This window comes from Pipistrellus hanaki (genome assembly GCF_964339955.1).
Source record: "Pipistrellus hanaki genome assembly, chromosome: 5".
Taxonomy (NCBI): Eukaryota; Metazoa; Chordata; class Mammalia; order Chiroptera; family Vespertilionidae; genus Pipistrellus; species Pipistrellus hanaki.
The window spans coordinates 25,389,837-25,416,609 of NC_140507.1; the positions used below are offsets into that span (position 1 = coordinate 25,389,837).

The 26,773-nt window shown below is 45.2% G+C and overlaps 2 protein-coding genes across 17 annotated transcripts in view; both read right to left on the reverse strand.

The window, feature by feature from the left end:
• The window catches only part of LOC311623141 (protocadherin gamma-C4), a 164,998-nt gene that overhangs the window by 85,738 nt on the left and 52,487 nt on the right, over nt 1-26,773 (reverse strand). Inside the window, exons 1-2 of one of the 16 annotated variants that reach the window (XM_084884950.1) lie at nt 16,434-16,512; nt 14,218-15,762 (exon numbers count right to left, since the gene is read on the reverse strand). The exons of 9 other annotated variants lie outside the window; for them this stretch is intronic. In XM_084884950.1, coding sequence (XP_084741076.1) covers nt 14,218-15,660 — 1,443 coding nt within the window. In that variant the 5' untranslated portion in view covers nt 15,661-15,762; nt 16,434-16,512. 6 more of the 16 variants (XM_084884947.1, XM_084884935.1, XM_084884951.1 and 3 more) reach the window with 6 other exon arrangements.
• LOC311622551 (protocadherin gamma-A8-like) lies at nt 22,160-26,060 on the reverse strand (the record flags this gene model as incomplete). Its single annotated transcript, XM_084883820.1, has 2 exons — nt 22,160-22,454; nt 22,692-26,060. One exon carries the CDS (start codon nt 26,058-26,060, stop codon nt 23,544-23,546), a length of 2,517 nt encoding a protein of 838 aa, XP_084739946.1. The 3' UTR covers nt 22,160-22,454; nt 22,692-23,543.

Consider the following 26,773-nt stretch of genomic DNA (forward strand, 5'->3'; position numbering starts at 1 on the left):
ATTGAGTAACATTCTTTTTAAATTATAGAGCAACTTCTGAACCAAGTAAAATATCTTGAAAAATATAATCAGCTAAAGTGAACACCGAGAAGACAAGATGGTGATTACTAATGGATTTTCTAAAAATTATTCTAGATATAAAAATGAAGTAGTACACCTGAAATATGAGAAACTAGTAGAATATTACTGACGACACAAAAATGAAACTCACCGGTGTTAGGGTCTCAGGATGAGAAGTCAAATCATTCCCACTCTGAAGTGAAATTAAGGCCCCAGAAGAATCACCGCAAACTATGTCTTGAGTGGAATGCAAGGGTTCACTGCATTTTAAGAAATTAAACTCTGTCTTTCCAGCTTGGGCAACACACAGATTGTAGGAATAGGGCAATGTTCCCTCACTGTAGTTGGGGGGAACCCCAATTCCAGACTTGGAGCAGAGACCAGGTTGAAAGCAGCCCCAAACAGAGGGACTAGAAGGGCGTCGAAGGCGCAGGGCCACCGCCAGAATCACCGCGAGGAGGAAGAGCACTGATATCAAGGCCAAGGCCACCACCAGATAGAACTGCAGCTCAGCCTGGGGGTCAGAGGGCTCAGGACTTTCGCTGAGGTCTGGCAGAGCCTCTTGTAGGCTGTCAGCAAAGACCAGCAGCAGAGTGGCAGTGGCTGACAGGGGTGGCTGTCCCCCGTCCCGCACGGCCACCAGGAGGCGCTGGCGGGCCGCGTCCCTGTCGCCCAAAGCCCTGGCTGTGCGCACCTCGCCCGTGCGCAGCCCCAGGCTGAAGAGCCCGGGCTCGCTGGCCTGCAGCACGTGGTAGGACAGCCAGGCATTGTGTCCCGAGTCGGCGTCCACCGCCACCACCTTGGTGACCAGGTAGCCCGGCTGCGCGGCGCGCGGCACCGTGTCGAAGAGCGCGGAGCCGTCGGGCCCCAGCGCCGGGTACAGCACCCTGGGCGCGTTGTCGTTGCGGTCGCCCACCAGCACGCGCAGGCTCACGTTGGCGCCCAGCGGGGGCGAGCCCTGGTCGCGCGCCTGCAGCGTCAGCTCAAAGGCGCGCAGCTGCTCGTGGTCGAAGGCGCGCTGCGCGAACACCACCCCGCTGTGCGCGCTCACGGACACGTAGGACGACAGCGCCCGCGGCTCCAGGTCGCTGGCCACGATGGAGTAGGACACCTGGCCATTGGGTCCCAGGTCGGGGTCCGAGGCGCTGACCTGCGCTATGGAGGCCCCTGGCGGGTTGTTTTCTGGCACGTGGACCAGGTAGGCTGACTGCTGGAAGACCGGGGCGTTGTCATTGATGTCTGTGATGTGCAGGGTGATGGTGGTGCTGGAGGAGAGGGGCGGCTTGCCCCTGTCTGTGGCTGTGATGGTGACATTGTACTCCGGAGTCCGTTCTCGGTCCAGGGCCCCATCTGTCACCAGCTTGTAGTAATTATTGGAAGAGGAGTAAATCTTGAAAGGAACGTCTCTTTCTATATTACACATGACTTCGCCATTTCCTCCGAAATCCCTGTCCCGCGTTTTGAAGAGGGCCACGACCGTCCCTGGTTGGGAATCCTCCAAAATCTCATCCGAGAGAGAAGTGATGATTATCTCCGGGCTGTTGTCATTTTCATCCAGGATTTCTATTATTACTTTACATTGGGCGGAGAGACCACCTCCGTCCTTTGCTTCCACTTCCATGGTGTATCTTTCCATATCCTCAAAATCCAATGACTGGTTATTCTTAATCATGCCCGTTTTCTCGTCTAATGAGAACGTGTGCCTTGTACTGTGAGCGGTGCTCCTGAAGTAGTAGCTTATTTCGGCATTGGCGCCCTCGTCCTGATCAGTGGCTGTCACCTGCAGCACGGAGGACCCGGGGGGCAGATTTTCACTTACACTGACTCTGTATTCATCCTTGCTAAACACCGGGGGGTTATCATTGGTGTCCCTGACAACAATTTCTATTCTAACGGTGGCACTTCGTGGTGGGTCCCCTCCGTCCAAGGCCGTCAGTATCAGGCGATGAGACCGCTGCACCTCCCGGTCTAGGGGTTTCTCCAAAGACAACTCTGGGTATTTGCCGCCATCAGAATTCACTCTAACCATTAACTTGAAGTAAGAGTTAGGACTTATATGATAATCTTTAACTGAGTTCATGTTTATGTCGGGATCAGTGGCAGGGTCAAGGGATATTCGTGCACCTGAGGATGCAGATTCAAAAATTTCTAAATGTATGTCCTTTTTATGGAATTGAGGGGCATGGTCATTAATATCCTCAACAGCCACAATGACATGAAAAATGTTTAAGGGATTTTCCACCACGGCTTCCAACTGCAACTCACAGCTTCTTCTCTCTTTGCAAATCTGCTCGCGGTCTATTCGGTCCTTCACCAGTAAGTCCCCGCTCTCCCTGTCTATACTGAAAAGCAGCTTCTCCGCGCTCACTCGCAGCTTCCGAGCTGACACTTCCAGGACACTGAGCCCTAGGTCCTTGGCGAGATTCCCCACCACCGAGCCCTTGGCCAGCTCCTCAGGAATTGAGTAGCGGATCGGCTCGCAGAACGCGCGGTAGAACAAAAGCAGCAGGAAGGGAAAGAGTACCTGCGGCCGGCCGGCCCCGCCTCTGAGCGCGCAGCTCCCTCCCATCGCGAGCTCCAGTTCTCGTTGGGTCCTAGTCTTTCTGGAAAGCCAAGAAACGCAAGCCACAGAGTCACTGGAAGAGCATTCGTCCTAGGACAGATAGCTGGGAATCCGTTCGTGCAGAAGAGAGTCTGAGCGGCTAGAAGCCTCACTGTGGTAGCGGGTTTCCTTCTTTCTGTGTCGGTGGCTGCGCAGGAAATCCTAAGCTAGCGGCGGAAGAATGCCGGCCGTCAGCGCTCGCCCTGCACTGGCCGACAGCGGCGCCCAGAGGCTTCATGTGGAACTGCAGTCTGGCATTTTAGTCTTGAATCCAGTTTATCTCCAGAAGATATATCTCTCTTCAAAAGTGCAGTTATATAATAGCCCCCAATTTTTGTTTACATAGGATGCCTATATATTTAGTGTTTTCACGAAATTTATTATGGAATACTTCAAATTTATACTAAAGCAGAGAGCATTATTATTGAATCTTCATATACCCATTACACAAATGCAACAATGATTAACAAAAGCCATCTTTGTTTAATATATATTTCCTTCTCTCATAATTTGAAGCAAATCCAAGATATTTTAAATATTTTTAAAGGTATTACTTTCTCAATTCTTTTTCTTTATTTTATTTTATTGATTTTGTACAGAGAGGAAGGGAGAGAGATAGAGAGTTAGAAACATTGATGAGAGAGCGTCATCTATCAGCTGCCTCCTGCACACCCCCTCCTGGGGATATGCCCGCAACCAAGGCACATGCCCCCGACCGGAACCGAACCCGGGACCTTTCAGTCGCCAAGCCAACGCTCTATCCATTGAGCCAAACCGGTTTTGGCAAATCCAAGATATTTTAATTAACTTCTCTTAAGATGAGACATTGAGGTGATAATACTTTTACCTTTTAAAAAAGATTTTTTAAAAATCTTTAATCATATTGTCACCTATGCAAAAGTCCTACCTAGTTTAAGAAAACTATAATTTAACATTTTCCACACTCTGCCCAGTCATTCCTCCAGTGATACTTGTGTTCTTCTTTAAAGGAAGTGACTTTTTCCACCCCTAAAGAATACTAGTTACCTACCATGACACAGAAACCTTCATCAATAGCATTTTTCAAATTAATATTTATTTTAATATTGGTAAATACTAAGTAATAAAGATTATTCCCCAGGGCAGAAGCTTTAACCAAAAGTTTCCTTACTGCATGGTTAAAAATATGACTACAGATGATGGTTTATTTTTTTCCTACTACCTTAGGAATAGAGAATATTTAAAATGATTATAATGTCTGCATGTCATAATAGATTCCCAGACATATAAGCCTTTGTATCCAGCATGTGTAGTATAGCATTGTGAATCTACTGCAAAGCCTCCTAGAGTGTCATTTATTATTGGAACTGAGAGTATGTGTAAAATCAAATTATTATTATATTCTTGATAGCTAAAGCAGTAAAGTATTGTTTGAACCTTCTTAGCAGTTCCTGAAAATATTATTCTAAATCATTTCCCATAACCAGATTTATTTCTAGCCTCAAAAGTTGAAGAACTCAGCCACAAATAACCTAATCAAAGGGTACTTTTTATTTCCCTTGCTTTCACCTCTCAGAGTGTTAAGTCTCAGAAACCCCTCTTGAGCAAGCATAAAGTATAGGAAATAAGAGTTTAAATTCAAACAATCTCTACACACATTAGACTGAAAAAGTCACCTCAAAAATGTTGTCCTGACATAGAAACAGAAAAGCAGAAGCAGTAAACCTGGGCCTTCAGTTGTTTCTCTGAGAGAATGCAGTTGCCTTCTCCTTAATTTACCCTTACAAGATAGTATTGACTATAGTAATTTTTTTATATAAGAATTCCACAATGTAGCCATTGGAGATAACAATAAGTTTCAGGAATGAAAAACCAGCCTTAAAATTAGTAGTGAACCAGGATAACTAATAAAGCAACCTCATAACAAAACTCATGTTAACCCCAGCTCATGAAAGCAGTCCCAAAAGGAAGGTTTCATTGACCCAATTAATTATTATGAGAAAATATAAATTATATCAGTGATGCAACCAATAAATGCATTCTATAGATATTAGAACAAAAAATTGACCCAGGAAAAACTTAAATGGTGAAAAATATGTTATCAACAACATATCTTACCTTAAGTACAAACACTTGGAAAGAAAAGCAATTATAATAGAAAGAAAGAAAAAATGGAACTCACTGGAACCAAAGGAGTGTCTTCTATAGGAAATTTTGAATCATCTGAAAGACACAAAGGATCCTTTTTCTCACAGCTCTCTTGGCTGATGAGTGTATCTGCATAGTTGGGCTGAGGGAAGATCAGGTGACTCCTCCTAGAATCAGCAGTGAGGGAGACCTCATGGGAATAGGTCTGCAGGAAAGCCTGGACCCCATCCATGCCCACAAAGTGAGAAGCCTGCATGCCGGCCAATCCATCTCCTGAAGCCTGGAGCAGACGTGATGTGTGCCAACGCCTCAGCCTGAGTGCCAGCAGGATGATAACAAAGGCAAGGAAGACACAGGAGACTGCAGCCACTGCCACCACCAGGTACAGAGTGAGGTCTGAGGCCTCCGGGGTCGAATGGATCTCAAGACTACTCAAGTCAGTCAACACATCTGGGATGCTGTCAGCCACAGCCACAGTGAGGGTGACAGTGGCTGACAGAGGGGGCTGGCCATGGTCCTGAACTGCCACCACCAGGCTCTGCTTGAGCGCATCTCTGTCCAGCAGGGCCCTCGCGGTCCGCACCTCTCCCGTGTGCAGCCCAATCACGAAGAGCCCCGGCTCACTGGCCTTGAGCAGGCGGTAGGACAGCCAGGCGTTCTGGCCTGAGTCTCTGTCCACCGCCACCACCTTGGTCACCAGGTAGCCCGGCTCTGCAGAGCGGGGTGCCAGCTCCACACCAGTGGAACCATCGGTGGGGATGGCGGGGTACAGGATCTCTGGCACATTGTCATTCTGGTCCAGCACGAACAAGTTCAGTGACACGCTGTTGCTGAGGGGTGGGTTTCCACTATCATTTGCCCTAACCTGCATTTGAAGGTCTCGAAACTGCTCATAGTCGAAGGAACAAAGCGCATAAATCACACCAGTATCTGCATTGATGGAGACATAGGAGGAGAGAGGCACCCCTTGAATGGTGTCTTCCTCCAAGGAATAAATAATTCGGGCATTCTCATTGCTGTCAGGGTCATGGGCTGTCACAGAGAAGATGGAGGTTCCTCTAAGGTTGTTCTCTAGGAGATAGGCCGAGTAGGAGGTTTGAGAGAAGGAGGGTGGATTATCATTGATGTCAGCCACATGCAGAGTGATGTGAATTTCTGTGGACAGGGGTGGTGTTCCTTTGTCTGTCGCAGTCACTGTGATATTATATTCAGAGATTTTTTCTCGGTCAAGAATTTGGGATGTCAACACCCTATAGTAATCTTCTATTGACTTCTCTAATCGAAAAGGTAGGGTCTCCTGGATGGAACAAACAACTTGACCATTCTTCCCAGAGTCTTGGTCATGAGCATTGAAAAGAACGATGACTGTTCCTTGAGGAGCATCTTCCCTAACTGGACTGAACAGAGATGTAACGATCACTTCCGGTCTATTGTCATTTACATCTTCCACCGAAATGAGCACTTTTGTCCATGCCTTCAACCCTCCACTGTCTTCAGCTTGTATTCCCATTTCATAAGATGCACATTCTTCATAATCTAGACTCTTTGCTGTCGATAGTTCCCCAGTTTTCTCGCTGAGCTGAAATAACAGAGATTGTTTTTCACTAATTTTCCAGAATTTATATGCCACTTCCCCGTTGGCTCCCTCATCCGGGTCGCTAGCTCTTACAGTAAGCAGCTGGGTGCCAGGGGGCACGTTCTCTGGGACTGTCACTCGGTAAATTGGTTGAGCAAACACCGGAGCATTATCATTCATATCCAACACTGTCACTAGGATGTGCACTGAGCTGGAGCGAGGAGGCTCGCCTCCATCGGAGGCGATGAGGACCAGGTGGTGAGCAGCCTCTTCCTCTCTGTCCAAGGTGCGCTCCAGCACCAGCCCTGGGTTTAAAGTCCCGTCTTCTCCAGTTTGCACGTCCAGGGAGAAATGGTGATTGGGGCTGAGTTGGTAGCTCTGCAGGGAATTCAAGCCCACATCCGGGTCAACAGCCTCTGGGAGTGGATAACGTGTGCCAGGTGCAGCAATTTCGTTAATATTTATTTCCAGATTTTCTGCCTGGAATTTTGGGGCATTGTCGTTCATATCAGTGACTTCTATTTCTATCCCATAAAGTTGCACTCTGTCTTCAACCAGAACTTTAAAGTTAAACAGACACCGTGGGCTCTGGGCGCAGAGCTCCTCCCGGTCTATCCTGCCCGCGGTGACCAAGCTACCGCTGCGCGGGTTGAGAGAGAAAAGCTGCGTCCTACCTCTGGAGACGATGCGGACTCCGCGCTCCGCCAGCTCCTGCGGCTCCAGCCCCAGATCTTTGGAGATGTTGCCCACAACATAGCCTTTTACCGTCTCTTCAGGCACGGAGTAGCGGATCTGGCTGGCCCGGATCTCCCACAACCTTCCCAGGAAAAGCCAGAGGAGGACCAATCCTCTGCAATGCCGGCTATTCATCGGAGCCGCCATTGTTGCTTCGGTCCGGATATTTCCCCCTTCAGACTGCTTTTTGCCCACGCTGACTCCTTAGGTTCTTTTCTCCTCCTGCAAATTATGGTCGTCTTTTTCCTCAGGAGAAACCCGGAGTGCCCCAAGTGAGGAGGCTGGGTTTTGTTGCCTCCTGGGGTTGGTAAGTGGAGTCTGCGGGGGCTTTGTGTAGCTGGCAGATTCTAATATCCGGATGGAGCGCTGATTTTTTCCTTGAGTTGGTGAACAGCGGCGCTCAGAGTCCTAAGCAGTTACTACACTCACAGATATGCAATACAGCACTTTTATCACAGATGATTGAGGAAAAACACCACTCTCTTCTAGTTATGATTTTAGATTTCTCTATTTCTTACGTTCACATTTCAAAAGCAATCATCTTTGTGGATGTCTTAGTGGAATGAAGTGGAATGAAATTTCTATTAAGTGTATTATTAAATCACCAGTTTTCTTAATATCAAATTAACTTTAATTTTGGGTACAGTTTGGCTTTCTCTCTATTTTATTTTATTTTATTTTAAATATATTTTTTATTGATTTTTCACAGAGAGGAAGAGAGAGGGATAGAGAGTTAGAAACATCAATGAGAGAGAATCATCGATCAGCTGCCTCTTGCACAGCCCCTACTGGGGACGTGCCCGCAACTAAGGTACATGCCCTTGCCCGGAATCGAACTCAGGACCTTTCAGTCCGCAGGCTGACGCTCTATCCACTGAGCCAAACCGGTCCCGGCGGCTTTCTCTCTATTTTAAATTTTAGACATATATGTACCTTACAAAATTTATATTGAATGAATATATATGGATGGATTTTTTTCACTTTGAAATTATGTTATAAGGTTAATTACTTTTAGAGTAAAATTCATTGAGTAAGGTTTCCTTAAAATTTTATTTCCAAAGTAATTTAAATTAAGCAATATATGTAAACTTTCTCACCTAATATTACTAAATTTAAAAAGCTTTGGTTTTTAAATTTTACATATTTGTGATTGTAAAATTTATGCTATTTTTAAATGTTTTGGTTTCTATGTGAATACATAATGCATTTGGAAGATTCAATGAACATACTGAAAAGCAGGTTTTTCATTTCAATCCTTCCATGAAGAAATCATGCAATTTTAAAATAGTCTTAAACTTCTTATTCTAAGAGTCACTGAAACTTATGTGATAACTCTCGGAAAAAAAAGAATACAAGATATAGACAAATGGTTACCACTAGAAAGGAAAAAGCAAGTGCCTTTATAATAAATTTCTTCCAGCAGTGTGTACAGACACCATTTACTGAAGCAGCTCCTAAAGGAAACCAACAGAAGACTGGTCCTTATTTAATGGCAACTTTATATATGCATGGAATTAGAAGTTTGTGTCTTTAAAGTGAAAACGTTATCATTCACTTTTCTTCCTACAGATACAATGATGATGACAGAATTTCTAGTTACTAATGTTTCAGGCCTCAAATAATAACACAAATCTAGTGTGTTCCCCCTTTGTTTTTTTTAAAAAAAATAGAGGTCAGAGATGAAAATAAGTGTTAGAGGCAGTCGCATTTCCTTTTCTTTTATCAAGTCTCTCCTGATAACTATACAGTAAAAGGTAGAGGAAGATTTTGCAGACAAGAAAACCTGAAGGAACTTAGAAAATGATTTGGATCTTTTTTTGAGTTAATTGAGTCCCCCCCTCCTCTCTCACACACAACACAGATTATTTTTTTCTTACAACTTTAAGGGATTCAAAGGTTTATGAGTAGGTAGATATATGGAATAAGGCATGAAGAAAAAAACAAAAAAAGGGAGAGAAACAGTGCCAGTGAAATCAGTGAAGAAAAATACCTGGTAGTTTCTTTGCTCTAAGATTAATTAAATGATTGCCTACTTTAATGTTTACTTATAATAAAATATTCAACATGTTAAATGAGGAATGAGACAATTAGTGGTTAAATGAGGAATGAGACAATTTCAATAGCTTTGAAAAAAAGGTAAGAAATTGGTACAATAATGTTGCTGTGAAAAAAGAACACACTCTCATCACTTTGAAAATCCAAACTTGGTAAGATAACTCTATTTTATGGTACATAACTACTCCCAATTCAACACTCCCCTAGGGGAATGGAAGGTCAGCTTTCTGACAGGCATAATATCCCCAAAACAACTCACTAGACTTGGAAGTGTAATGTGTTTTCCTACAAATGTAGAAAATTGGTGCAGGTTAGCACCTCCCACCCCGACCTGGGAAAAATGATGAAAAGGAGTAGACACTTAAATGGAACTCACCGATGTTAGTGTCTCAGGATGGGAAGTCGACTCAGTGGAATTACAAAGTGGAAATAAGGCCCCAGATGAATCACCACAAAGTATGTCTTGTCCTGAACTCAACTGCTCATTACATTTCAGAAAATTAAACTCTGTCTTTCCAGCTTGGGCCACGCACAGATTGTAGGAATAAGGTAAAGTGCCTTCACTGTAGATGGGGGGAACCACAGGTGCAGACTTGACACAGAGACCAGGTTGAAAGCAGCCCCAGGTGGTGGGGCTAGAGGGGCGTCCAAGGCGCAGGGCGACCGCCAGAATCACCGCGAGGAGGAAGAGCACTGAGATCAAGGCCAAGGCCACCACCAGATAGAAATGCAGCTCAGCCTGGGGGTCAGAGGGCTCAGGACTTTCGCTGAGGTCTGGCAGAGCCTCTTGCAGGCTGTCAGCAAAGACCAGCAGCAGAGTGGCAGTGGCTGACAGGGGTGGCTGTCCCCCGTCCCGCACGGCCACCAGGAGGCGCTGGCGGGCCGCGTCCCTGTCGCCCAAAGCCCTGGCCGTGCGCACCTCGCCCGTGCGCAGCCCCAGGCTGAAGAGCCCGGGCTCGCTGGCCTGCAGCACGTGGTAGGACAGCCAGGCATTGTGTCCCGAGTCGGCGTCCACCGCCACCACCTTGGTGACCAGGTAGCCCGGCTGCGCGGCGCGCGGCACCGTGTCGAAGAGCGCGGAGCCGTCGGGCCCCAGCGCCGGGTACAGCACCCTGGGCGCGTTGTCGTTGCGGTCGCCCACCAGCACGCGCAGGCTCACGTTGGCGCCCAGCGGGGGCGAGCCCTGGTCGCGCGCCTGCAGCGTCAGCTCAAAGGCGCGCAGCTGCTCGTGGTCGAAGGCGCGCTGCGCGAACACCACCCCGCTGTGCGCGCTCACGGACACGTAGGACGACAGCGCCCGCGGCTCCAGGTCGCTGGCCACGATGGAGTAGGACACCTGGCCATTGGGTCCCAGGTCGGGGTCCGAGGCGCTGACCTGCGCTATGGAGGCCCCTGGCGGGTTGTTTTCTGGCACGTGGACCAGGTAGGCTGACTGCTGGAAAACCGGGGCGTTGTCATTGACGTCTGTGATGTGCAGGGTGATGGTGGTGCTAGAGGAAAGGGGCGGCTTGCCCCTGTCTGTGGCTGTGATGGTGACATTGTATTCCGGGGTCCGTTCTCGGTCCAGGGTCCTCTCTGTCACCAGTTTATATGAACTTTTGGATGAAGAGATTATCTGAAAGGGGACTTTACCTTCTAATTGACAATTAACCTCCCCATTCTCCCCAGAATCACGGTCATGTATTTTGATGAAAGCAATTAGAGTTCCTGGTGCTGCGTTTTCCAGAATCCTTTCCACCAGAGAATGGAATGTAATTTCAGGGCTGTTGTCATTTTCATCTTGAATGTTAATTTCAACTGTACATTGTGCAACCAGTCCTCCACCATCCCTTCCTTCCACTACCAGAGAATATTCCTTGATTTCTTCGTAATCCAGTGTCCGTAAAGTGGTGATTTCCCCGCTCTTTGAATTCAAATGGAACTCTTTCCCTGTCCTGTACAAAGAATAAGTTATTTCTGAGTTTAGACCCTCATCCAGGTCGGTGGCTGACACCTGCAGCACAGTGGTGCCCGGTGGCACGTTTTCCGAAAGCCTGACTCTGTACACGTCCTGCTTGAACACAGGAGGGTTATCATTGGCATCAGTGACCTGGATCTGGAGCTCAATGGTGCCGCTTAGGGGTGGATCTCCACTGTCCAAGGCAGAGAGGACTAATCGATGATAGTTCTGTTGTTCTCGATCCAAGGGTTTCTCCAATATCAGTTCTGGGTATTTACTACCATCTGGCTTCTCCTTGTTTGTCAAGGAGAAACTAGGACTTAGAGAGAGTTTGTAATTCAGCAGAGAGTTTAGGCCAGTATCTCCATCTTCCGCTACGTCTAATAAAAATCGAGTGCCTGGCGGTGTTGACTCACTTATTTGCAGCTCAAAGGAATTTTGCATGAATTTGGGAGGGTGATCATTAATATCCTCGATCTCCACGTTCACGTGGTAAAAGTTCAATGGCTTTTCAGCAACAGCCTCAAATTCCAGAGCACATACTGGCTTCTTCCCACATATCTGCTCCCGGTCCAGCCTGCTGCTCACAAGTAACTCCCCGCGCTCTGCGCTCACAGTGAAGTAAGGCTTCTCAGAGCTGACGCGCAGTTTCCGAGTGGGTAACTCGCGGACACTGAGTCCCAGGTCCTTGGCCAGGTTCCCCACCACCGAGCCCTGGGGCATTTCCTCGGGAATCCGGTAGCTGAGCGGCTCAGACAGCGCCGCCGGGCACAACAAAGACAGCAGGAAGGGAAAGAGCACTGGCCGCCGCTCAGCCCAGCCCCTGTCCCCAGAGCCGCTCCCCATCCCTCTTGCTCCCCTCAGCGCGCTCACCGGCCTGAAGACGCCGGATGACCAGTGATCTCTGTGTGGTGGATGTCCAGAGCTCCGAACAGCCTTTAGTTCCTGCGTGAGGCTCAGGGATTCTTCTCTTCCAGAGGAGGGAGCGGTGGAAAGGCTAGCTCTGGCGAGTGAGCCCAGGAAAGCGAGCTGCGGCTGCGCGAGGCGATCACCAGCGCAGAGCTCTCCACGCTGGCCAACAGCGGCGCCCAGAGTTCTCACTGTGAAACTGCAGCCTCTGCAGCTCCAGGCAAACCCGCTACAGTAATTATAAGCGAGCATTGGACCAAACAAGCCTTTTTTGTTGTTACTATATTTATATATTAAATTATAAGACCTTCTTTAAGGTATCTGTACCCTTGTTTTCAAATTATTAGACATATCGCATTGGGTTTTTATACAAACCTACACTTATTAATCCTCAAACACCTCTTCCTTCTGATAATATAAATACTGTTTATAAAATTAATATTTTATTACTCTTATGACTATCTCAGGAAATATTCATTCCATAAACATTGTTCCTATGGTGTAGCAAATCCATGATTTACCTTCTTCATATCTCAGAATTATTTGGCTTATGTCATACCCCATGGAGTATGTAAAAGTTACTGGGGAAATGTTTATCTATTCTTTAATATAAACTCACAAAGGGACATTCCATTAGACTGCATTACTTCTTTATTTGTGTACCTATGTTGTACTGAAGTAATGACTTTGAAATGGAGGAGCTGAGCTCATGCTAAGTTTACTTAAATACATTTACTGAATATAGAAACATTTGCTCTATTTATTTTACTTCATTAATATATATATATATATATATATATATATATATATATATATATATATATATATATATATATATATTTACAATTAGTGAACTTTTTGACCAAGGGGAAATTTTTCTTTGTTATCAGGACAACATTCCACATACCTTTTAAAATTTCAAAGTATCAATAATATATTTGTCCCCTCAAAAACCTATGCATTCAAACACCACAGAAAATATAAAGTTAACTCCCATCCCCTGTATATGCAAAATAGGAGGGAACACGGCACTATCCTTGGGAAATGTCCTTTTTTATTACTAACAAATATTTTGTTGTATTTCCTACTTACATTTGATGACAAACCAAGGGTTAGCTTCATTAAAATGCTATAACAAGCCCTGGCTGGCTTGGCTTAGTGGATAGAGCATCAGCCTATAGACTGAAGAGTCTCAGGTTCGATATTGGTCAAGGGTACACGTCCAGGTTGCGGGCTCAATCCCCAGTGTGGGGCATGCAGAAGGCAGCTAATGAATGATTCTCTTTCATCAATGATGTTTCTATCTCTTTCTCCCTCTCCCTTCCTCTATGAAATCAATAAAAAATATATTTTTTAAAATAAAATGCTATAACAAGGAATACAGAAGTCATAAACATAGTCCAGATGGAATCAATTTTAGTTAACTTGTTTAGAATTTGTGTCCATGAAACTTCTATTCTTTAAACTAACATTCTCAAACTCTCTTACCATGAGTACATAATTCACATGGCTACACCATGAAAACAATTCATTAGAACTCTACTGAAACATGGGATCCTGTATTTTACAAAAGTCTCTTTCAACAGTTTAAAATGACATTTAATTTTAGGCTTGATTTTGTTGTTTTGTATTTTTTTTTGGGGGGGGGGAAGAAATGTCTATTTTAAGGCAAATGTCCTGCAAAGTTTTGAAGGGTACTAATGCAGACACAGGGTTAAGAAAATAGATTTAAAAAGAAGGAATCTTTCAGAGCTTAGTTTTAGGTTCAAACTGTAAACACATGCTAAAATTCTGTCATGTGTTTTATTTCTACTAAGATAATCCAAGGATTTAGGAGTCTCAATAATTTTCTCTCAGTCCTAATTTAGGAATTAATATTCTTACATAAAAAACAAATTTAACTTCTGTGTTTGGGCAACTACTTCTTAAGTGAATGAAAGGTAAGTGATAATTATAATTGCATTAAAATATGGAAGGCTTTAAAGGGTTGAGAGTTCACATTTAAACAATCATGTCCAATCCTTGGGAAAGCAAATAAAACAAACTATGATAACTAGAGCTCAATTTTGTAGTATCGCCACTAAAATAACTCCCATATTTAGGATATACCTTAAAAATATTTTAAACCTTCTGCATAATACATGTTTCAAAACACATAGAGTTATAAAGAAAATAGTGCATCTGAGAAATAATGTAAACAAAAACTAAACTCACCTGAACTGAAGCAGCTTCATCCTTACCTTCTTGAAAATCTATGGGTGTTAACAAGGAACCATTTTTTTCACAGCTCTCATGGCTTATGAGTGTATGTGCATAGTTGGGCTGAGGGAAGATCAGGTGACTCTTCCCTGAGTCTGCAGTGAGGGAGACCTCATGGGAATAGGTCTGAAGGAATGCCTGTACTCCTTCCACACCCAGAAAGCTTGAGGCAGGCAAGCCCACCAACCCTCTGCCCGAAGCCTGGAGTATACGAGACTTATGCCATCGCCATAGTCTGAGCGCCAGCAGAACAACCACAAAAGCAAGGAAGACACAGGAGATAATGGCCACAGCCACCACCAGGTACAACGTGAGATCTGAGTCTTCAGAGTTGTCAGGGTTCTTGATGTCATCCAGGCCAGCCAGGACATCTGGGATACTGTTAGCCACAGCCACAGTGAGGGTGACTGTGGCAGAGAGAGGGGGCTGGCCATGGTCCTGGACCACCACCACCAGGCTCTGCTTGAGCATGTCTCTGTCCAGCAGGGCCCTCACAGTGCGCACCTCTCCCGTGTGCAGTCCCACTGCGAAGAGCCCTGGCTCACTGGCCTTGAGCAGGCGGTAGGACAGCCAGGCATTCTGGCCTGAGTCTCTGTCCACTGCCACCACCTTGGTCACCAGGTAGCCGGGCTCTGCGGAGCGGGGTGCTAGCTCCACACCAGTGGATCCATCATTGGGGAGCGAGGGGTAGAGAACTTCAGGTGAGTTGTCATTCTGGTCCAGAATGAACAGACTCATTGAAACATTGCTGCTGAGTGGAGTGTCCCCGCTGTCCCTGGCAGTCACCAGTAGCTGCAGGTCTCGGATCTGCTCATAGTCGAAGGAACAAATCGCATACAGCACACCGGTGTCAGAGTTGATGGAGACATAAGAAGAAAGAGGTGCCCCCATGATGGTGTCCTCAGTCAGAGAGTAAGTGACTTGGGCGTTCTTGCCACTGTCAGGGTCATGGGCGGTCACAGAGAAGATGGAGGCTCCTCTGGGGTTGTTCTCTGGGATATGGGCTGAGTAGGAGGCTTGAGAAAAAGTGGGTGGATTGTCATTGGTGTCTGCCACATGCAGGGAGATATGAGTTTCAGTAGATAAAGGTGGGGTTCCTAGATCTGAGGCCATCACTGTGATATTGTACATGGATGTCTTTTCTCGGTCCAAATGTTTCCATGTCACTAATCTATAATAATTATCTATTGACTTTTCTAATTGAAAAGGTAAATTATCATGTATGTAACAAACAACTTGACCATTCTTTCCGGAGTCCCGGTCATGAACATTCAAGAAGGCAATTACTGTTCCAGGAAGAGTATTTTCCAAGACTGGGCTAAATAAAGATGTAACCATCACTTCCGGTCTATTGTCATTTACATCTTCCACAGAAATGAGCACTTTGGTCCTCCCCATGAGAGCCCCCACATCCTCAGCTTGTATTTCAATTTCATAAAATGCACTTTCTTCATAGTCTAGACTCTTTGCTGTTGATAGTTCCCCAGTTTTCTCATTGAGCTGAAATAATGGAGATTGTTTTTCACTAATTTTCCAGAATTTATATGCCACTTTCCCATTGGTTCCCTCATCCGGGTCGCTAGCTCTTACAGTAAGCAGCTGGGTGCCAGGGGGCACATTCTCTGGGACTGTCACTCGGTAAATTAGTTGAGCAAACACCGGGGCGTTATCATTTACATCCAACACTGTCACTAGGATGTGCACGGAACTGGAGCGAGGAGGCTCGCCTCCATCGGAGGCGATGAGGACCAGGTGGTGAGCAGCCTCTTCCTCTCTGTCCAAGGCCCGCTCCAGCACCAGCTCAGGGTTTAAAGTTCCGCCTTCTCCAGTTTGGACATCCAGGGAGAAATGGTGATTGGGGCTGAGCTGGTAGCTCTGCAGGGAATTTAAGCCCACATCCGGGTCAACAGCCTCTGGGAGTGGATAACGTGTGCCAGGCGCCGTGATTTCATTAATTTTTACTTCCAGATTTTCGCTCTGGAATTTCGGATTATTATCATTGATATCAGTGATTTCTACTTCTATACCAAAAATTTTCCCTCTATCCTCAACGAGGATGTTGATATTTACAAGACACCGCGCGCTCTGAGCGCAGAGCTCCTCCCTGTCTATCCTGCCCGCCGTGACCAAGCTGCCGCTTCTCGGGTTTAGAGCAAAAAGCTGTGTCCTACCTCTGGAGACGATGCGGACTCCGTGCTTCGCCAGCTCTTGAGACTCCAGCCCCAGGTCCTTGGAGATGTTACCCACGAAGGAGCCTTTGTCGCTCTCTTCTGGCACCGAGTAGCGGATCTGTCCCCTTCCCACCTCCCACAGCGCACTCAGGAGCGCGCACAGCAGGATGAGCTCCCTGAGTCCTCCGTAATTCTTCCGAGCGGCCATTGTTCTTCCGCAGTGGAATCCACCCGGAATCTTCATTGGGCATAAGTGTCCTGTTCACCTTTATGCTGCAGGCTCGGAGATCATCCCCTCGGAAAGCCAGATTGTCCCAAATGTAGGAAGGAGTTTCGCTTCAGCCCTGCGGTTGATTTGTGGGATTTGCTGGTCTTAGTGAGGTGAGAGCCCAGAGTATCCGGATGGCTTTTGGTTACATTTACTTCCAAGATAGGTGAACAGCGGCGCTTAGAGCCCTAAACAGTTACTGCACCCACTTAAAATTGCAATAGATTACAGAGGGGGAAAATACTTCTTGCTTCCTATAATTTGCTTTGCATTTATTTAATTTGTCCCTGAATTTATATTTTAAAAGTAATTGCCAGGAAGTATGAAATGAAGTAGGGTTTAAGTCTTACAAATTATTATAAAATGATCAGATTTACGAGTGAGCATCACATTAAATTACTCCCATTTCTGGGAGACATTTACTTTTTAGAAAATAAATTATTAAATTTTATTTACTATGCTTTAGGGTTCATCTAAATGAAGCAAATGTCTTCAATATCTATTATCAAATAAGTAAAAGCTCCAGTTGTCACTGACAATTAATTCACTCAGACTAAAATAGACCTATTGAGATGATTGACTCAAACGTTGTTTTATTTTGTTTAAACTAATTAATCATTATAGTAAGATTTTTCTAGGCATTTGCTTCTTAATTTTCTTTTTTAAATGCTATGTTAAACTACACATTGGTAATGTTTCAAATTCATATTGTAAAATGTTAACAGTTTAAGTTCTACTTTCAAGTTTTATCAGAGGTCATACTAATTTGCTTCTTTATTTAAATTATTTGTACTTTTTCTATTTGAAAACGCTTGAAAGGTACTAACGAATTTACAATAAAAAGTAAATGTCCATCCATTTTTCACCAGTGAGAGAGTATTTGAAGCAGACTATTAAATTCTTAAAGTAGACAAATATTCTAAAATTACTTTTATGAGTATATTGGTCAAAAGAACCACACAAAGTAAGAAACACACAATTATCAAAAATGCCAATACAAACAAATGTCTCCTCAATGCTTGTAAAATGCTTGTAAAATTGCTAACGGAAATCTAGCAAAAGGCTGAAACAATGTGTTATCATCTTGAGTATATACTTGTTTACACATCAGGTAAACAATTCTGTCTTAAACTTTAAGAATTCAACTCTACATTTTTCCTAGAGATAATAGAATAACTAGGAGATATCTAGCTTTATTAGTTTAAGGTTGCAAAAAATAAAGTTAAAAACACGATCTTTTCTTGAATGGAAGAGCCTATAGAATGAGCTTCAATACAGATTAATTCTGAAAAGCAAGTAGGAAGAATATACTTTTATCTTCTGATGAGTATAGTAGACCTACTTCTAAGTCAAAAGATTTTTACACACACACACACACACACACACAACAGTACATTGCATAGAGTTACAATGGGCCCATCTACCAAAAAACAAAAACAAAAACAAAAACAAAATAAAACAAAACAAAACCGCAGGTTTCATGGTGCTTTGGAAACAAAAGGGGAATAGAGACGAAATAGCAGATTAGTATGAGAATCATAACAGTTAAATTCTTTTTAAAAATATCTAATTTTAATGGTTTTGTTTGTTTGCTATAAAGGTTTATTTAAATGACTACCTACTTTTAAAAATATATTTTATCAATTTTTTACAGAGAGGAAGGGAGTGAGATAGAGAGCTAGAAACATCGATGAGAGAGAAACATCGACCAGCTGCCTCATGCACACCCCCTACTGGGGATGTGCCCGCATCTCAAGTACATGCTCTTGACCAGAATCGAACCTGGTACCTTTCAGTCCACAGACCTAAGCTCTACCACTGAGTCAAACCGGTTTCGGCATGACTACCTACTTTTACATTTATAGTATGGCAAGGTTGAATTAGTAATAGGAAGAAAAAATTATGGGAAAATCTCAAGCTTTTACAAGAGAGCCTATAGCTTTCTGTAATGTTTCCGTTTGTAGGTAAACCCACACCCTCAATCCATCCTAAATCCGAGCCTGGAAAAATATCCCTAAAAGATATTTACGTGCTCCTATTTCAACCTCCCTTGAAGAATGGTATTACAATTTTTGACTAGCTGCAACTTTCCTAAGACAACCTTCATATTTGAAACAGTACATTTCCCTGTGAACAGGGAGAACTGGGTAGACCAAAAGAAGCAGGTTATGCATAAAGGACACTCACCGGCTGGGAAGTCGACTCAGTGGAATTACAAAGTGGAAATAAGGCCCCAGATGCATCACCACAAAGTATGTCTTGTCCTGAACTCAACTGCTCATTACATTTCAGAAAATTAAACTCTGTCTTTCCAGCTTGGGCCACGCACAGATTGTAGGAATAAGGTAAAGTGCCTTCACTGTAGATGGGGGGAACCACAGGTGCAGACTTGACACAGAGACCAGGTTGAAAGCAGCCCCAGGTGGTGGGGCTAGAGGGGCGTCCAAGGCGCAGGGCGACCGCCAGAATCACCGCGAGGAGGAAGAGCACTGAGATCAAGGCCAAGGCCACCACCAGATAGAACTGCAGCTCAGCCTGGGGGTCAGAGGGCTCAGGACTTTCGCTGAGGTCTGGCAGAGCCTCTTGCAGGCTGTCAGCAAAGACCAGCAGCAGAGTGGCAGTGGCTGACAGGGGTGGCTGTCCCCCGTCCCGCACGGCCACCAGGAGGCGCTGGCGGGCCGCGTCCCTGTCGCCCAAAGCCCTGGCCGTGCGCACCTCGCCCGTGCGCAGCCCCAGGCTGAAGAGCCCGGGCTCGCTGGCCTGCAGCACGTGGTAGGACAGCCAGGCATTGTGTCCCGAGTCGGCGTCCACCGCCACCACCTTGGTGACCAGGTAGCCCGGCTGCGCGGCGCGCGGCACCGTGTCGAAGAGCGCGGAGCCGTCGGGCCCCAGCGCCGGGTACAGCACCCTGGGCGCGTTGTCGTTGCGGTCGCCCACCAGCACGCGCAGGCTCACGTTGGCGCCCAGCGGGGGCGAGCCCTGGTCGCGCGCCTGCAGCGTCAGCTCAAAGGCGCGCAGCTGCTCGTGGTCGAAGGCGCGCTGCGCGAACACCACCCCGCTGTGCGCGCTCACGGACACGTAGGACGACAGCGCCCGCGGCTCCAGGTCGCTGGCCACGATGGAGTAGGACACCTGGCCATTGGGTCCCAGGTCGGGGTCCGAGGCGCTGACCTGCGCTATGGAGGCCCCTGGCGGGTTGTTTTCTGGCACGTGGACCAGGTAGGCTGACTGCTGGAAGACCGGGGCGTTGTCGTTGATGTCTGTGATGTGCAGGGTGATGGTGGTGCTGGAGGAGAGGGGCGGCTTGCCTCTGTCAGTGGCTGTGATGGTGACATTGTACTCCGGGGTCTGTTCTCGGTCCAGGGTCCCCTCTGTCACCAGTTTATATGAACTTTTGGATGAAGAGATTATCTGAAAGGGGACTTTACCTTCTAATAGACAATTAACCTCCCCATTCTCCCCAGAATCACGGTCATGTATTTTGATGAAAGCAATTAGAGTTCCTGGCACTGAGTTTTCCAGAATCCTTTCCACCAGAGAATGGAATGTAATTTCTGGACTGTTGTCATTTTCATCTTGAATGTTAATTTCAACTGTACATTGTGCAGCCAGTCCTCCACCATCCCTTCCTTCCACTACCAGAGAATATTCCTTGATTTCTTCGTAATCCAGTGTCCGTAAAGTGGTGATTTCCCCGCTCTTTGAATTCAGATGGAACTCTTGTTCCATCCTGGACAAAGAATAGGTTATTTCTGAGTTTAGACCCTCATCCAGGTCGGTGGCTGACACCTGCAGCGCAGTGGTGCCCGGTGGCACGTTTTCTGAAAGCCTGACTCTGTACACGTCCTGCTTGAACACAGGAGGGTTATCATTGGCATCAGTGACCTGGATCTGGAGTTCAGTGGTGCCACTTAGGGGTGGATCTCCGCCGTCCAAGGCAGAGAGAACTAATCGATGATAGTTCTGTTGTTCTCGATCTAAAGGTTTCTCCAATATCAGTTCTGGGTATTTACTACCATCTGGCTTCTCCTTGTTTGTCAAGGAGAAACTAGGACTTAGAGAGAGTTTGTAATTCAGCAGAGAGTTTAGGCCAGTATCTCCATCTTTCGCTACTTCTAATATAAATCGAGTGCCTGGCAGGGTAGACTCGCTTATTTGCAGCTCAAAGGAATTTTGCATGAATTTGGGAGGGTGATCATTAATATCCTCGATCTCCACGTTCACGTGGTAAAAGTTCAATGGCTTTTCAGCAACAGCCTCAAATTCCAAGGCACATACTGGCTTCTTCCCACATATCTGCTCCCGGTCCAGCCTGCTGCTCACAAGTAACTCCCCGCGCTCTGCGCTCACAGTGAAGTAAGGCTTCTCAGAGCTGACGCGCAGTTTCCGAGTGGGTAACTCGCGGACACTGAGTCCCAGGTCCTTGGCCAGGTTCCCCACCACCGAGCCCTGGGGCATTTCCTCGGGAATCCGGTAGCTGAGCGGCTCAGACAGCGCCGCCGGGCACAACAAAGACAGCAGGAAGGGAAAGAGCACTGGCCGCCGCTCAGCCCAGCCCCTGTCCCCAGAGCCGCTCCCCATCCCTCTTGCTCCCCTCAGCGCGCTCACCGGCCTGAAGACGCCGGATGACCAGTGATCTCTGTGTGGCGGATGTCCAGAGCTCCGAACAGCCTTTAGTTGCTGCGTGGGGGTCAGGGTTTCTTCTCTTCCAGAGGAGGGAGCGGTGGAAAGCCTAGCTCTAGCAAGTGAGCTGAGGAAGCGAGCTGCGGCTGCGCGAGGCTATCACCAGCGCAGAGCTCTCCACTCTGGCCAACAGCGGCCCCCAGAGTCCACACTGTGAAACTGCAGCCTCTGCTGCTCCAGGCTAACCAGCTACAGTAATTATGAGCATGCACTGGACTAAACAAGCCTTTTTTGTTACTATATTTACATATTAAACTATAAGACCTTTAAGGTATCTGTACTCTTCTTTTCAAATTATTAGACATATCGCATTGGGTTTTTATACAAACCTACACTTACTAATCCTCAAAAACTTCTTTCTGATAATATAAAAACTGTTTATAAAATTAATATTTTGTTACTGTTATGACTATCTCAGGAAATATTCATTCCATAAATACTGTCCCTATGATGTAGCCAATCCATGGTTTACCTTCTTCTTCATATCTCAGAACTACTTGGCTTATGTCATACCGCATGGAGTATGTAAAAGTTACTGGGGAAATGTTTATCTATTCTTTAATATAAACTCACAAAGGGATATTCCAGTAGAATGCATTACTTCCTTATCTATGCACCTATGTTGTACTGACCTAATGACTGTGAAATGGAAGGAGCTGAGCTCATGCTAAGTTTACTTAAATACCTTTACTGAATATAGAGATATTTGTTCTATTAATCTTACTTCATTAATTTTTTTTTTTTTTTTTTTTTTTTTTTTTTTTTTTTACAATTGGTGAATGACTTGACCAAGAGAAAGAATTTTATTTTTTATCAGGGCAACTTCCCACATACTTTTTAAATTTGTAAAGTATCAGTATTATAATTGTCCCCTCAAAAAACTATGCATCCAAACACTACAGAAAATATAAAGTTAACTCCCATCCACTGTATATGCAAAATAGGAGGGAACACTGCACTATCCTTGGGAAATGTCTTTTTTATTACTAACAAATATTTTATTGTATTTTCTACTTACACTTGATGACAAGCCAGAGTTAACTTCATTAAAATGCTATAACAAGCCCTGGCTGGTTTGGCTCAGTGGATACAGCATCAACCTGTAGATTGAAGGGTTCCCAGGTTTGATTCTGGTTAAGGGCACATGCCCAGGTTGCAGGCTCAATCCCCAATGTGGGGCATGCATGAGGCAGCAAATCAACGATTCTCTCTCATCAATTATGTTTCTATCTTTCTCTCCCTCTCTCTTCCTCTATGAAATCAATAAAAATATATTTTAAAAAATAAAATGCTATAACAAGGAATACAGAAACCATAAATATAGTCCAGATGGAATCAATTTTAGTTGTTTAACTTGTTTAGAATTTGTGTGCATGAAACTTCTATTCTTTAAACTAACATTCTCAAACTCTCTTACCATGAGTACACATTTCACATGGCTGCACCATGAAAACAATTCATTAGAACTCTACTGAAACATGGGATCCTGTATTTTACAAAAGTCTCTTTCAACAGTTTAAAATGACATTTTATTTTAGGCTTGATTTTGTTGTTTTGTATTTTTTGGGGGTGTGGGGAAAGGAGCAATGTCTATTTTGGACTTTAGATTCCATGTCTCCATTTGTGTGAGCCTGGGTGAACATTGACACACAAAAAAACATTAGGGAGAGTCAAACCATTTAAAATGTGTTTACATTTTGAAATATAAGAAGCCTTAAAGTTGTGAAGGGTAAAGTTGTGAATGCAGACAGTGTTAAGAAAATAGATTTAAAAAGAAGGAATCTTTCAGAGCTTAGTTTTAGGTTCAAACTGTAAACACATGCTAAAATTCTGTCGTGTGTTTTATTTCTACTAAGATAATCCAAGGATTTAGGAGTCTCAACAATTTTCTCTCAGTCATAATTTAGGAATTGATATTCTTATATAGAAAACAAATTTAACTTCTGTGTTTGGGCAACTACTTCTTAAGTGAATGAGTGGTAAGTGATAATTATAATTGCAGTAGAATATGGAAGGCTTTTAAAGGTTGAGAATTCACATTTAAACAATCATGTCCAATCCTTGTGAAAGCAAATAAATCAAACTCTGATAACTAGAACTCAATTTTGTAGCATCACCACTAAAATAACTTCCATATTTAGGGTATACTTTAAAATATTTTAAACTTTCTGCATAATACATGTTTCAAAACACATAGAGTTATAAAGAAAATAGTGCATCTGAGAAATAATGTAAACAAAAACTGAACTCACCTGAACCGAAGCAGCTTCATCCTTACCTTCTTGAAAATCTATGGGTGTTAACAAGGAACTATTTTTTTCACAGCTCTCATGGCTTATGAGTGTATGTGCATAGTTGGGCTGAGGGAAGATCAGGTGACTCTTCCCTGAGTCTGCAGTGAGGGAGACCTCATGGGAATAGGTCTGAAGGAATGCCTGTACTCCTTCCACACCCAGAAAGCTTGAGGCAGGCAAGCCCACCAACCCTCTGCCCGAAGCCTGGAGTATACGAGACTTATGCCATCGCCATAGTCTGAGCGCCAGCAGAACAACCACAAAAGCAAGGAAGACACAGGAGATAATGGCCACAGCCACCACCAGGTACAACGTGAGATCTGAGTCTTCAGAGTTGTCAGGGTTCTTGATGTCATCCAGGCCAGCCAGGACATCTGGGATACTGTCAGCCACAGCCAGAGTGATGGTGACAGTGGCAGAGAGAGGGGGCTGGCCATGGTCCTGGACCACCACCACCAGGCTCTGCCTGAGCGCATCTCGGTCCAGCAGGGCCCTCGCAGTGCGCACCTCTCCTGTGTGCAGTCCCACCGCGAAGAGCCCTGGCTCACTGGCCTTGAGCAGGCGGTAGGACAGCCAGGCATTCTGGCCTGAGTCTCTGTCCACTGCCACCACCTTGGTCACCAGGTAGCCGGGCTCTGCAGAGCGGGGTGCCAGCTCCACACCAGTGGATCCATCATTGGGGAGCGAGGGGTAGAGAACTTCAGGTGAGTTGTCATTCTGGTCCAGAATGAACAGACTCATTGAAACATTGCTGCTGAGTGGAGTGTCCCCGCTGTCCCTGGCAGTCACCCATAGCTGCAGGTCTCGGATCTGCTCATAGTCGAAGGAACAAATCGCATACAGCACACCAGTGTCAGAGTTGATGGAGACATAAGAAGAAAGAGGTGCCCCCATGATGGTGTCCTCAGTGAGAGAGTAAGTGACTTGGGCGTTCTTGCCACTGTCAGGGTCATTGGCGGTGACAGAGAAGACGGAGGCTCCTCTGGGGTTGTTCTCTGGGATATGGGCTGAGTAGGAGGCTTGAGAAAAAGTGGGTGGATTGTCATTGGTGTCTGCCACATGCAGGGAGATATGAGTTTCAGTAGATAAAGGTGGGGTTCCTAGATCTGAGGCCATCACTGTGATATTGTACATGGATGTTTTTTCTCGGTCCAAATGTTTCCATGTCACTAATCTATAATAATTATCTATTGACTTTTCTAATTGAAAAGGTAAATTATCATGTATGTAACAAACAACTTGACCATTCTTTCCGGAGTCCCGGTCATGAACATTCAGGAAAGCAATTACTGTTCCAGGAAGAGTATTTTCCAAGACTGGACTAAACAAAGATGTAACCATCACTTCCGGTCTATTGTCATTTACGTCTTCCACAGAAATGAGCACTTTGGTCGTCCCCACGAGAGCCCCCACATCCTCAGCTTGTATTTCAATTTCATAAAATGCACTTTCTTCATAGTCTAGACTCTTTGCTGTTGATAGTTCCCCAGTTTTCTCATTGAGCTGAAATAATGAAGATTGCTTTTCACTAATTTTCCAGAATTTATATGCCACTTCCCCGTTGGTTCCCTCATCGGGATCACTAGCTCTTACAGTAAGCAGCTGGGTGCCAGGGGGCACGTTCTCTGGGACTGTCACTCGGTAAATTGGTTGAGCAAACACTGGGGCGTTGTCATTTATATCCAACACTGTCACTAGGATGTGCACTGAGCTGGAGCGAGGAGGCTCGCCTCCATCGGAGGCGATGAGGACCAGGTGGTGAGCAGCCTCTTCCTCTCTGTCCAAGGAGCGCTCCAGCACCAACCCCGGGTTTAAAGTCCCGTCATCTCTAGTTTGCAGGTCCAAGGAGAAATGGTGATTGGGGCTGAGCTGGTAGCTCTGCAGGGAATTCAAGCCCACATCCGGGTCAACAGCCTCTGGGAGTGAATAACGTGTGCCAGGCACCGTGATTTCATTAATTTTTACTTCCAGATTTTCGCTCTGGAATTTCGGATTATTATCATTGATATCAGTAATTTCTATTTCTATCCCCAAAATTTTCCCTCTATCCTCAACGAGGATGTTGATATTTACAAGACACCGCGCGCTCTGAGCGCAGAGCTCCTCCCTGTCTATCCTGCCCGCCGTGACCAAGCTGCCTCTTTGAGTATTCAGAGCAAAAAGCTGTGTCCTACCTCTGGAGACGATGCGGACTCCGTGCTTCGCCAGCTCTTGAGACTCCAGCCCCAGGTCCTTGGAGATGTTACCCACGAAGGAGCCTTTGTCGCTCTCTTCTGGCACCGAGTAGCGGATCTGTCCCCTCCCGACCTCCCACAGCGCACTCAGGAGCGCGCACAGCAGGATGAGCTCCCTGAGTCCTCCGTAATTCTTCCGAGCGGCCATTGTTCTTCCGCTGTGGAATCCACTCGGAATCTTCATTGGGTATAAGTGTCCTGTTCACCTTTATGCTGCAGGCTCGGAGATCATCCCCTCGGAAAGCCAGATTGTCCCAAATGTAGGAAGGAGTTTCGCTGCAGCCCTGCGGTTGATTTGTGGGATTTGCAGGTCTTGTGAGGTGAGAGCCCAGAGAATCCGGATGGCTTTTGGTTACATTTACTTCCAAGATAGGTGAACAGCGGCGCTTAGAGCCCTAAACAGTTACTACACCCACTTAAAATTGCAATATGGTTTGCTAGATTACAGAGGGGGAAAATACTTCTTGCTTCCTATAATTTGCTTTGCATTTATTTAATTTGTCCCTGAATTTATATTTTAAAAGTAATTGCCAGGAAGTATGAAATGAAGTAGGGTTTAAGTCTTATAAAGTATTATAAAATGATCAGATTTATGGGTGAGTATCACATTAAATTATTCCCATTTCTGGAAGACATTTACTTTTTTAAAAAAAATAAATTATTAAATAATTTTTGCTTTAAGGTTTATTGCAAATGTCTTCAATATCTATTATCAAATTAGAAGCTCCAGTTGTCACTGACAACCAATTCACTCAAACTAAAATAGATCTATTAAAATGATTGACTCCGAAGTTGTTTTGTTTTGTTTAAACTAATTAATTATTATAGTAAGATTTTTGTAGGCATTTGTTTCTTAATTTT